Source organism: Sceloporus undulatus, chromosome 3 (assembly GCF_019175285.1).
Source record: "Sceloporus undulatus isolate JIND9_A2432 ecotype Alabama chromosome 3, SceUnd_v1.1, whole genome shotgun sequence".
NCBI classification, from domain to species: Eukaryota; Metazoa; Chordata; class Lepidosauria; order Squamata; family Phrynosomatidae; genus Sceloporus; species Sceloporus undulatus.
The window spans coordinates 274,414,257-274,426,848 of NC_056524.1; the positions used below are offsets into that span (position 1 = coordinate 274,414,257).

The 12,592-nt window shown below is 45.2% G+C and overlaps 1 protein-coding gene across 2 annotated transcripts in view; it reads left to right on the plus strand.

The window, feature by feature from the left end:
* ABCF3 (ATP binding cassette subfamily F member 3) overlaps positions 1 to 12,592 on the plus strand; it is a 41,564-nt gene that overhangs the window by 26,251 nt on the left and 2,721 nt on the right. For both annotated transcript variants that reach the window (XM_042457917.1, XM_042457918.1), the window contains 6 exons: positions 644 to 720; positions 1,999 to 2,043; positions 3,173 to 3,305; positions 6,780 to 6,868; positions 8,537 to 8,628; positions 9,639 to 9,771. In XM_042457917.1, the coding sequence (XP_042313851.1) occupies positions 644 to 720; positions 1,999 to 2,043; positions 3,173 to 3,305; positions 6,780 to 6,868; positions 8,537 to 8,628; positions 9,639 to 9,771 (569 nt within the window). The remainder of the gene's footprint in view (positions 1 to 643; positions 721 to 1,998; positions 2,044 to 3,172; positions 3,306 to 6,779; positions 6,869 to 8,536; positions 8,629 to 9,638; positions 9,772 to 12,592) is intronic.

Consider the following 12,592-nt stretch of genomic DNA (forward strand, 5'->3'; position numbering starts at 1 on the left):
GATGATGAAATAATAACAGGTATAGTTGCACAGCAAATGAAGAACATCTAGGTATGTGGCAAATGAGAGGAGGCCAGGAATGGCTATTTTTGTGAAAGGACTGTGAGCTCATTTCTGGGGTCCACATTCCTTGGTTGCGATAAATTCAGAAAAGACTGCCATGGAAACCAATAACCTGTGCTCAAAGTACACCACATATGCATTTTGTGTAATTCAATGTCAGAGGTCTGTACCTTTTCCACAAAGAATTGGATACTTTTCCAGGTTCTGGAGTTTTGGAGAGCTAGAAAGATGTTCAAAATTGAGGTGAGGGTGAAATAGAGCGATGAAACCTTTTCCATCCCAAACCTTTCCTCCCAAGGTTTTACATATGCTTCTGATCTTTGTCTTGGTAAGAGCCACATATATAGCAATCCTTTGTTTAACAAAGAATGAAAAACCTACTTCCCGCCCCGATGACATACTTCAAAAAGTCTGCTTATTGGTGTATAGAACACATTCTGCTCTGGTTCAACCCTTGTTGTGGTTGCTGCCTTGATCTTCAGTCCTCAGTGTTGTTTTGGGAGTCAGAATCAGTGAGTGTGATCATGTGCTTCTGGTTGCAGCTCCTGCCTGAGAGGCTGTCATCTTCTCTTCCCTGTAGGTCTTTATTGATCGATTTCGCTATAATGCAAACAGGGCATCTCAAGTACAGAGCAAGTTGAAACTGCTGGAAAAGCTGTGAGTATCTGCCCCTGTTGGGTTGTGCATTGTGGGTGGGCAGGGAAGGAGAAGAGACGATAACTCTGGGACCTGTTTGGGTTTGCACAGTTCTGCCTGAAGACCATAGGATCTACAGATTGGCGAAGAGGGAGATGGCCAGCTTTTAAAAGCAACACCACTAGAGCAGAAAAATTGCTTGGACAAATTCTATAGAATAGAATCTTTTGGAACCTGCAGTCTAAGATAGGAAACCTTGCAGGGGACATACAACTTCTTTTTGAAACAACCTCCATGGCTTCCAGTTTGTTTGCAGGCACAATTCAACTCCCACAATAGTTGTCTTGAGGGCGGGATGCCTCTCAGTCCTGTCACCTTCACAGGTACATTTGTTGAGGACACAGGAGAGAACCTTCTCAGTGGTTGCTCCCAACCTTTGGAACTCTGCTACAGGAGATGAGACTGGCCCACTCCGTGCTCTCCTTCTGCTAATAGTAAAGGCCATTTTAGTTAAAGAAGCCTTTGTGGCTAGCTGGCTATGTGGAGAGCCTTTTAATGGTGTGTATGCGCTGCCTTTGTTACTGTTCTTGCCATGGTTTTAGATGATTTTTATTGTTTTAATGTATTGCTGCTTTGATAAGGTAGCTTGTTTAATTTTCTAAACACTTTTTACTACATTTGATTCATATACCTTGTTTAATTCATGGGCAAGCTGCTTTGGGTCCCTTTTGGGGGAAAGGCAGGATAGAAATTAAATCAGATCTCCTGTTCCTCTGGCCCTATTTTATTGGGCTGAACTTTATGAAGCCAGGCTCCATGAGGCCCATCCAATTCAGCCCTTTGCCATATGCAACAAAAGTATTCAGGAACCATGGCCATCCAACCTCTCTTTAAAGACCGCCAAAGAATGAGAGTTTACCACTCTCTCAGGCAATCTATTCTACTGTCAAACAGTTCTTACAGTAAAGAAGTTCTTCCCAGTGTTTAGCTGGTCTCCTGGCCACAAAACAGTCAAAGCATATTGTGGTTTCTGTACTGAACCAATGATAACTATACCCTTTTGACTTGTCTTTGAAGTCCTAGATAGTCTTGGGAGAGGGCTAAGAGAGCTGACTTGGGGGAAAGGGGCAGGTTCTTCTCATTGATCCAGATGAGAGTGGGGTGAAGGGTGGCATTCCCCCTCTCAATCTCAATCTGGCTTGAGATTGTTCTTGCATTTATGTTGATGTAGGTGGGATGCATCTCTGGATACTGCATCCATCTGGATTGTAACGCCTCTGCCTGCCTTTTCTCTCTTAGGCCAAAACTGAAGCCTGTGGACAAAGATTCAGAGGTGATAATGAAGTAAGTGGCACTTAACAGAAATGAGGGAGCTGGGGAGAGGAGGAGAAGCCCACTACCCCATTAACAAGAACCACTATTCCAGCCACCTTTTCTAAGGGCTAAACAGGCTTCTGGATCGATGGAGCTGTTGCTTGTCATTGCTGCTCTTGTACTACAACTTGCATTTGGCCTCTGACACAAAATCACTAGGTAGCCTTAGGCAAGTTGCTCTTTCTCAGCTTCAGCTGTCCATTTACAAGATTATAATACAGGCCACCCTGACAAAGCTGTTGTTAAGAACTGGGAGAAGATAATTTGTTTTGTTATTGAGCTCATATTATTCCTTTTACCTCATGAAACGCAAGGTGGCATGCATGGGACTCCCAGCTGTCTCCCATCTAAGTACTGATCAGGCTGCTTTAGATACAGCTAGGTGGCTGGTACATGTGGTTTTGGCTAGCTCCAATGCAGTGCCCTCTAGAAATGTTGAACTAGAACTCCTGTCATCTCCACTGATGGCTGGGGATAATAGGAATTGTTATCCATCAATTCTATAGACTATAAGCATGTGAAAGGCTGCCTTAGACTGCCACCACTGTGTATATGATATGTCTTCAACAGCAAGAACACTACGGCTGGAATCCTTTTGGTGTTTTACAGACACTAAAGTTTCCTTGCGCATGCAGTTGCACTTTTCAGACTTTTGCATAATGTCTGTATTCAGGTCACAGTTGTATAAATGGAATTTTGCAAGTGTGACTATTAAACATGTGGTTGTACATTCTTGGATAGTGCATATGTAATCATCAGTGCTTTCAACATGCCATTTTATTCACTGGGCAAAATCAGCCATTATGTGTCTACTGGTTACACAGTGGGACAGTGAGCAAGCCATTTGCAGATATAGTTGGTTGCACAATGTCAGCGTTCAGCAAATACGTGATGTAGTGGAACTGCTGCTTAACTACATGAGTGTAGATTTGCACTATGCAAGAAGGATATAGGATATTGGCCTATGAATGTTAAATAGTACTGTTGTCGCCACCAGCTGTTTTCTATAGTGCTGGCAATTTTCTAGGAACAATAAATGATACAGAAGGGTATATGCCACCTCCTTCGGTGCTCAGCTTTCTGGTGCTTCTTCCTGCAGGTTCCCTGACGGCTTTGAGAAGTTTTCACCTCCCATTTTGCAACTGGATGAAGTGGACTTTTACTATGAGCCTGATCACTACATCTTCCGCTCCCTCTCAGTCTCTGCTGACCTCGAATCCCGGATTTGTGTGGTAAAGAGGGATACTTTTTCTTTTTTGGTTGATATTTTCAGCAGAAAAAGAACAAAAATAGACAGAATAATAAATATTATGATGTGAGATCAGACTTACCAGAAATTGTCCTCTCGTATCAGGTAAAACTGACTCACAAAATCCTCGAGTCATTAAGAGACCTCAGAAATCAAAAGGAGATTAGTTTAAGCCTCACAAACCTGACATGCTACCTTATGCATGGTCATATTATCTCACACTTAGATATCCATTTTGTATGAGACTGAGTTTGGGGAGGTGATTTTTCCTACCTGGAGTGAAGCAGTGGGGATCGCATTGATGAAAACACCCAATGTGACACTTTGTGAAAAGGTTACTGGCAAAAGTGTAGATATTAACAATCATTCAGAAACTAGACTGGAAAGGAAAATTCTTAACCAAACACATGGTGATGTGACCCTTCTGCAAAGAGGAAAGCCTTAACTGTGTGTCTGTAAAGGGTTGGAACTTCCCACTCCTCTTCAGATACGTACACAACTGATATGGGGAACACAGATATTTATATACAGTCACTACTTCACATTTGCAGGGTTAGAGACACAGAACATCCACGAAAGTGGGGGAAGTGCAGATGTCTCTAGATCCCCAAACAAGCATGCTACAGACTCCAGCCGACAGTGCCAAACCATCACTCCATTTCCCACCTGGCCATCAGCATGCCTTAGCTAGATTTTAAACCCCTTTCCATCCCATAGATCTCCTCACCTCACTCCTATTTGTCCCAATCCACCACCTCTCAATCTCTCATCCTTCCAAAAGAGCCAGTCAAGAGGTCAGTGGGCTGGAAAGGGGTTTAAAACCTGGCCAGCTTTTTTTTGAAGGACGAGAAATTAAGAAACAGTGACTCAGATGACCAGGAGTGGGGCGAGGAGATTAATGGGATGGAAAGTGATTTAAACACTGGCTGAGGCTCTTTTGGAAGGATAAGAGATTGAGAGGAGGAGGATGAAAGGGAGAGGTCATGCTAGCTAAGCAGCAGCTACAAACTGTGTATATCCCACCTTCTTCCCAGTACGGAATCCAAGGTGCCTTACTACATGGATTAAACCAGTTGGCCATGTCATTAAAAACCATTAAGGAGCCCTGGTGGTGCAGTGGTCCTGCAGCCACTCACTCACAAACCACAAGGTTGTGAGTTCAATCCCAGCCAGGGGCTCAGCATCGACTCAGCCTGGCATCCTTCTGTAGGTCACTAAAATGAGTACTTAGCTTGTTGGGGGCAATTAGCTTACACTTTCTAAACAGCTTAGTACATCAGTAAGTGGTATAGAAATATCCTTGCTATTGCTAAATCAGGTATCAGATTAGATCACTTTAAAAGCATTTTAAAACATAACATGAAAAGTTTGGAAACAGTATCACATCTAGCATTGAAAGACCTTTTCCATCACTGCCACCATGGCTAAAGGTCTTTTGGAATGAAAAGGTCTCTGCCTGCTGGTGGACTTAGGGGCTCAACAGATGGGCAGCAAAATGCCACCCCTGTTTACACCGCATCATTGCCGCGGCAACCACACAGTACAGCAATGATCCACTCCCTCTCTGGAGCAAAAAGAAGCTGCTAAAAGCTGCTTCCAAGAAGGGGCGCCATAACAGCGCTCGCGCACCATGGTGACGCCCTTTCTAGCCAGCTCCTTTTGGGTGTTCTGATGCCCATGCATCATCATGGTATCCTTCTGGAACGCCTGAGGGAGTTAGGTATCGGGGGCACTGCGCTCCAGTGGTTCCGTTCCTACCTCTTGAGTAGATTCCAGATGGTGCAGCTGGGGGACGTTTGCTCCAATAAGAGGGAACTTACATCTGGTGTCCCTCAAGGAGCTATTCTGTCCCCCATGCTATTTAACATTTACATGAAACCGCTGGGAGAGATCATCCAGAGACACGGGGCACGGTGTTATCAGTACGCTGATGACACCCAAATTATTTTCTCTATGTCTCCGACTGATGAAGTGACTAGGGATGGTGTCACTCCTCTAAATGCCTGCTTGGAGACAGTAATGGGCTGGATGAGGGAAAACAGACTCAGCTTGACTCCAGAAAAAATGGAAGTACTAGTGATAGGTTCCCCTGGCCCGGGAAAGGAAATTTGTCCACCTGTCCTGAACGGGATCACGCTCCCCCTGAAGGGCTCAGTTCGTAGTCTGGGGGTGCTTTTGGACTCATTGCTCCACCTGACTTCTCAGGTGATGCGACAGTCAGAAGCGCCTGTTATTAGCTTCGGCTGATATGCCAGGTGCGACCCTACCTAGGCCAGAGGGACCTTGAAACCGTGGTGCATGCTCTGGTAACCTCTCAATTGGATTTCTGTAATGCTCTCTACATGGGGCAACCCTTGTACCAAACCCAGAAGCTTCAATTAGTACAGAACATGGCAGCAAGGCTGGTCACTGGATGTTCCAGGGCTAACCATGTAACACCTATTCTGCAAGATCTACACTGGCTGCCCATTTGCTTCCGGGCGCAATACAAGGTGTTGGTTATTACCTATAAAGCCCTAAATGGCTTGGGCCCAGGGTACTTGGAGGACCGCCTCTCCCCGTACAATCCGCCCCGCACTCTCAGGTCGGTCGGGAAGCATCTGTAGAGGGTCTCGAAGACGAGATATACATCGACCTCACAAAGGGCATTCTCCATCTCAGCCCCACAGATTTGGAACACGCTCCCCGACGAGCTCCGCTCCGTCACCTCCCTAGACCTTTTTAGAAAGAAACTCAAGACTTTCTTTTTCAACAGGCTTTCCCCCATGTAGCCTGATATTGTTTTCCCTCGATATGCACATGGTTTTATCCAGCTAGTTTGTATTGGGATTTAATAGTTGTATGGTTTTAATAGTTTTTAATTGTAATTTTAGTAGTTTTATCATCTGATTATGATTGTAATATGTTATGTTTTATTTTGAATTGATTTGTTTTGTTCTGTTGTACACCGCTTTGATCTATTTTGGAAAAGCGGTCTATAAATAAACTATTATTATTATCATGGTGTGCCTTGTGTGAATGGGTGCACATCAGAATGGTGCACGGGTGGCAAAAGTAGGGCAGGGCACGTGTGGACACCCAGCCCTGTCTAGCCCTACTTTCAGTCCCAGGGCAGCACAAAATGCTGGTCTCTTTAAGGCCTTAATCTGCCATGGAACTATAATTCCATCATCTGGGAGCAGCCCCCCCCCCCCAAAAGCCCTCACCAAACATCTGATGAACTTCTCATTGTCTTGTATTTTGGTGCATCATTTTACTCCACTTAACCTGGATTCACACCTTTAAGAAAAGAAAAGTCTCAGGACCTCATACTGCAAAACACACCTAAACTGAGAAGAAAGCTGGCCAGTGGTGTTCACTTGCACTACACACTGCCTTCTCCACAAACTCAAACCCCAGAACAGGGCTCTGAAGGGTTTGTTGGTCTGCTGATTCAAATGTTCTTTCTTCCTTCTAGGTAGGGGAAAATGGAGCTGGGAAGTCAACGATGTTGAAGATCCTGATGGGAGACCTAGCCCCTGTCCAGGGAATTAGGCATGCTCACAGGTAGCCTCACCAGGGTTGGGAGAAGTATTGGTAGAGATGTGGAGGAGTTGACAAGATTGCAAATCTGAGAAATTGCTGAGTTATAGAAACAATCTAAATTTCTAAGAAGTTTCTAAGGCTGGATGGCCATCTGTCAATGGGGATGCTTTGATGGAGAGTTCCTGCATGGCAGAATAAAGGGGTTGGACTGGATCAGGGCCCTTCTTGTGGTCTCTTCCAACTCTATGATTCTATAATGCTATGAATGGTACTCTGACCTCCTTTGATACTTTCCTGATCCTCTGAACAACTTTCGGTCACTATGGGCCCAAACTATCTTCAGACCACTTCAACTACCCTGGCTCAGTGCTAGGAAATTTTGGGAACTGCAGTTTGCTATGGCACCAGAGCTCTCTTAACAGAAGGCTCAATGCCTCACAAAACTACATTTCCCAGAATACCCTAGCATTTGAAGTGGTCTCAAACTGGATTATTTCTGCAGTCTGTTTTGGCCCTATGTTTCATCTACTGGCCTTTGTGGTATATGGAGAGTAGAGAATCATGTGCCACTGAATCTACTTGAATTCCTATTTGGAATAGATTCTGTAACGTGGGAAATCTCAAACCTCACACCAATTCCCGCTGAGCTGGGATTTTCTTCCAGTAAGCAATGAAGTATGCCACTTGGTTTTCCAATGTCATGAAATCTTAGCAAAAACTATCCAACAACTTCCAGAGTGTTTTCCTATCCACAACCATAATGACTAGGAACTTGGTCCCGTGATTTATAAAAACCCCAAAAACCACCACCCTAAACCTTCCTAGGATTGTCCTAGAGAGGCTTCCCAGGCTGACAAAAGGCAGCACTAAGCACTTACAGGTTCAGTATCTGAAATGCCTGGGACCAGAAGCATTCTGAAGTTTGAAGTATTTGTATATACATAATGAGGTATCTTAGGGGGTCTGTAAACATGAAATTCATTTGTATTTCATATATGCCTAGCCTGAATGTAAGTTTATACAATCTTTCAAATAATTTGTGCATGAGACAAAGTTGAAAGAAGGTTTCTGCCTTATGAACAAACAAACAAGAGTGTCACCGTCTTAAAGCATCATATCAATGCTTAAGGTTTGGATTTTGGAGCATTTTCTGTTTTGGAATAAGGGATACTCCACCTGTACTCTAGATCATAGAATCATAGAGTTGAAAGTGACCCCCAAGAAGGGCCATCCAGTCCAACCCTCTTCTGCCATGCAGGAACTCACAATCAAAGCCATCTGGATAGATGGCCATCTGGCCTCTGTTTAAGGACCTCCAAAGAAGGAGAGACTCCACCAAAAACTCCAAGGAAGGGCATTCCACTGTAGAACAGCCTTTACTGTCAAGAAGTTCCTCCTAATGTTGAGGTGGAATCTCTTTTCTTGTACTTTTCATCCATTGTTCAAGGCTGTGTCTACACTGCAGATGGCCTTCTCAGTGGTGATCCTGTCTGTATGGAACTCCCATAGGAACTTCTTTCTTCCATGACTGAGGACTGGGGTTTCCCCATTAACAGCCACCTACTTTCCCACCCCTCCCAATTAGAGAAGGCAGTCATTCCTTCCATTGGGCATGTTCAGCAAGGGGAAGCTGTCCTTTGAAAACGTCTCAGCCGATAATAGTGTCTTCTCTCTCATCTGGCTTGGCAGAAATCTGAAGATTGGCTATTTCACTCAGCACCATGTGGATCAGCTCGATTTGGACATCAGTGCCACAGAATTATTAGCAAAGAAATTCCCAGGTGAGCTTAGGCATTATGGAGGGACTGGTGTGGAATGCAGGATGAACATTGGCCCAGGTTCAAGGAAGCCAGTTACGAAAAAGACATAGTACTACATCTCACTGCCCTTCAGTTACCCTGCCTCCACTACAACTCAAGCTTTATTTTTTGTGGGTATGCCTAGGCATGCACATGTGTGTCCAGTCCTTTTATGGATATAGTCCTTGAAAGTATTCAGAAAGACAGCTGTCTTACATCTAATTTGCTTAATGTTTTGCTTAAATTTATCATGCATTCGCTAATTCCATCAGTTAATGAGCAGGAAGCCCCAGGTGAACATGTTATCGGCCAAATGTTTGACTGCGACTCCTGTCATCCCTGATTAGCACTAGGGATGATGGAAGTTGCAGCCCAGTAAAGCTTCCTTTACCACACTTTCCCCCATCTAAGGTCAGGCATACAAGCACCCAAGGCCCCAAAAGACACTTTCAGACTACATTGACATCCAGATTCTAGTAGACAAGGCCTTTATTTCCTAGTTTTTTCTCCAGTTCATGTATAATACTATATGGATTTTCCTTCCTGCTCTTTTTTGAATCCTGCTCCATTCCTTCAATCTGCCACTGGGCCAAGGTCTGTTCATAGGGGCCACATGTAGCCTCACCCCTTTTTAAGGCCCCAAAAGCTCTTCTACTCTGGTAGGGGTTAAAATATGAAGAAATGTGTTCTAGAAAGAGCAATACTTTTTGTTCATGGCCCCTACATGCCTTATTCTGTTTTTAAAAGCGTGAAAAGTTTTGTTTTGTCTTTTTAAACTGAAAATAGTCTCCTGGATATTTCTGGTTTGGGAGGAGGGATCAGGATGCATTTGGGATGAAAAGTGTGGATCTAGCCTTTCTGTGTCTGACCCACAAACTCCAAAAATTGGCCCCCATTACCTAGCAAAGCAGCAGTACTGCTATGCATTAACAACAAAGTGAGAGCCTAACAATCCATAAACTTGTTGCCTCCTTTCTGTGTGTGGGTTCCAGGGAAGACCGAGGAAGAGTACCGCCATCAACTGGGCTGCTATGGCATCTCTGGAGAGCTAGCCGTCCGCCCTGTTGCCAGTCTGTCTGGAGGCCAGAAGAGCAGAGTGGCTTTTGCCCAGATGACCATGACATGGTAATTCTTATGTTTTCTTTAGTGCTGAGTGTGACCTGGCAGTTGTTAACGTAGGAACAACTTCATTCCTGTGCTTTCTACTTGCTGCTTCTGTGCGGCTGTCATGCAGTCAAAAAAAAACAACAACAACAACAAATGCCAGTCTTCCCTGGAAGAAGATCCAGTGGGCACTCATGTCCTGCATCAAAGCAGTAGTCCCACAGCAGCCATTCCTACAGCATGGATGGCTTTGGGGGGAAAGGTTGCCCTTAGTTTCTCCATACTTCCTGTCCTGCCATTTTTATATACTTGGGTTATATTCCCATCACTGCCCAAAGTCAGGCAGGAAGAGCCACAATATTTCCAGCACTCAGCCATCTTGGAGACCAGTACTTCTTTCTGCCTTTGCCTAGAGTTCTGCTTGTTCGCACTTTTCTCGCAGAGCTTTTATTCTCTCTTAGGCCCTAAACAGACCGGTGATAAATGCCGGCATCAGGGCAGAATGGGGGCATGCCATGCACCCCAAATCCGTCCCCATGCCAGCATTATGCCATGCCCCCCACTGTACGGCAGGAGTTGTCACAGAGCTCCCTTGGTGTAGCATGTACACACGCTGCGCCCAAGGAATGCCGAAAAGCAGCCGTGCCGGTGGGAAGCCGCTTTTTACGCTGCAGACCTGCCGGGTTGGAGGTGTGGCGTGCGGTTGCTGCGTCCCAATCCAGCAAGGCCATCTGTAAAGCCCCATAATTGCTCGCATTTAGCCTAATCTGCCTCTTATTGTTCTTATCTAGACATTTTAGTCTTTTTCCTCTTTCTTCTGCCTGATTTCTGCAATGCCTCTGTTAGGCAAGAAGGTGAATTGATTAAAATGAAAGAAGCCTCTCAGGAATCACAGCTTGGAAAGGGCCCTTGAGGATCAGGCCAACCAAGACCCCCTCTGATCATGGGTCAGGTCTGGCACCTTGGCCACTGAAGCCACTTCAGCAGACGTTGTTGGGGGCAGCCCCCCCCCCCCCCCCGATTCCCAAAGTGGATGGTATGCCTCCCTGGGAGCAGTGGAAAGATCCAGGGGGACAGCAAGGGAAAAGGGGGCAGCAGAGCAGGGGGTCTTCAATCAAAGTATTAGTGCATAAGAAAGACAAGAGGAACTAGCAGTCTTTGGAACCATGGTGGGGGTGAGGATGGCACGAAACTTCTTTTCAGGGTCCCTTAAAACCACCACACAGCCTTGCTGACCACGTCATGTGATGGTATCTCCTGCTCTTTGCCTGCCTGCACAAGCTCACTTCCTTAGGTGTGTCTTTTGCTAGTAGTGGCAAGGGTAGTTAGGAAATTCTTGTGTGACTTAGGCACAAGGTATCACTTTTGTGGCCTGGAGGGGTGCCATTTTGGAATAATATAGAATCATAGAGTCAGAGGAGGCCTCAAGGGCCACCCAATCTAACCCTCTTCTGCCATGCAGAAGCCCTCCTTTTGACCAATGCCATCTAGCCTCTGATTAAAAACCTGCAAAGAAGGGGACTCCACCACCCTCCAAGGGAGCGTGTTCCACTGTCAAACAGTGATGGACTGGAGGAAAGAATTAGAGCATGTGGCAATGGGCTAAAGTGGCAACAAAAAAGAATGTTCAAATGTGAGACCCTGCTTAAGCTTTGTGGGCTTTGCTGGGACTTGGCTGGCAGGTTGGAGCTGCACTGCGGTTTCCGCTTTTTTTTATCCAACAGGCCAGGAGAAGAGGCTGCAAAAGAAACAACGGCCTGTTCCAGACTGCCAAAATAAAGCTGCTTCGGGTCTCTTTGGAGGTATGCTATTTAAATGATGCATGGGTCCTAAGAGTCCGGAGATCGCGCCAAAGCCACACTCCATTCCTAAGCACTGGAGTGCAGCTTTGGTGCAGCTTCCGGATTCTTAGGGTGCATGCATCATTTAAACAGCATACCTCCAAAGAGACCCAAAGCAGCTTTATTTTGGCAGTCTGTAACAGGCCAATGAGTGTGCAGGAGACAACTTGCAGTTGTATGGGAAAGGCGTATCACTGAGGAAGGAAGGGGAGTAATATCTGGGGTCAGTCCTTGAAAAGAGTGCTTTGCCTTGGAGTGGCTCCTGTAGTTAAAATATCTTTCTCTGCTATGGCTCCAAAAGCTTGGAATGACCTCCGGAAGAGATTCACCAGTTATCCTCATTGGAGGCTTTTTAAAAAGCGATAAAAACCCTTCTCTTTTGGCAAGCCTTCCCTGAGTGATAACCGCCCAGAAGCGATTCTGTCCATCCTTCCTTCTATATCTCCTCGTAATTCACAAATTGTAAAATAATCTTGTGATATTGTATTGCATTGTTATATATTTTAATCATGTTTTATGTTAATTTTATAGTTTGGGAGGGTTAGGTCAGGGTTTTGTGAGTTTTATTGGCGCGTTCCACACACGCCAAAAGTACGTGCTCGGCACGTACTAGGGTTAGAAAGAGGCGTTCTTTCCGGATGCCCCTAAGCCTAGCACGCGCCGAGTACGTACAAAATGGTGGCGCCCATTCTACATGGGCGCCGCCATTTTGACATAGCAGACATTTAGTGTCTGCATGTCTCAGCACCATTATGACACCGTAAGTGCTTCTTTTTGCTGCGCGGAGGAGTCGTGTGGTTTGGCCACTGAGGCTCCTCCACGCAGCAAATGAAGGTGCCGGCAGACCACCCTTTTGGGCGTTCTGGAAAGCGCCATTGTTTTTATATTGCGTATCATAAACTCTGTTGTTACCCGCCTCGATCCCCAAACGGAAGAGGCAGGATATGAAATTATTATTATTATTATTATTATTATTATTATTATTATTATTATTATTATTA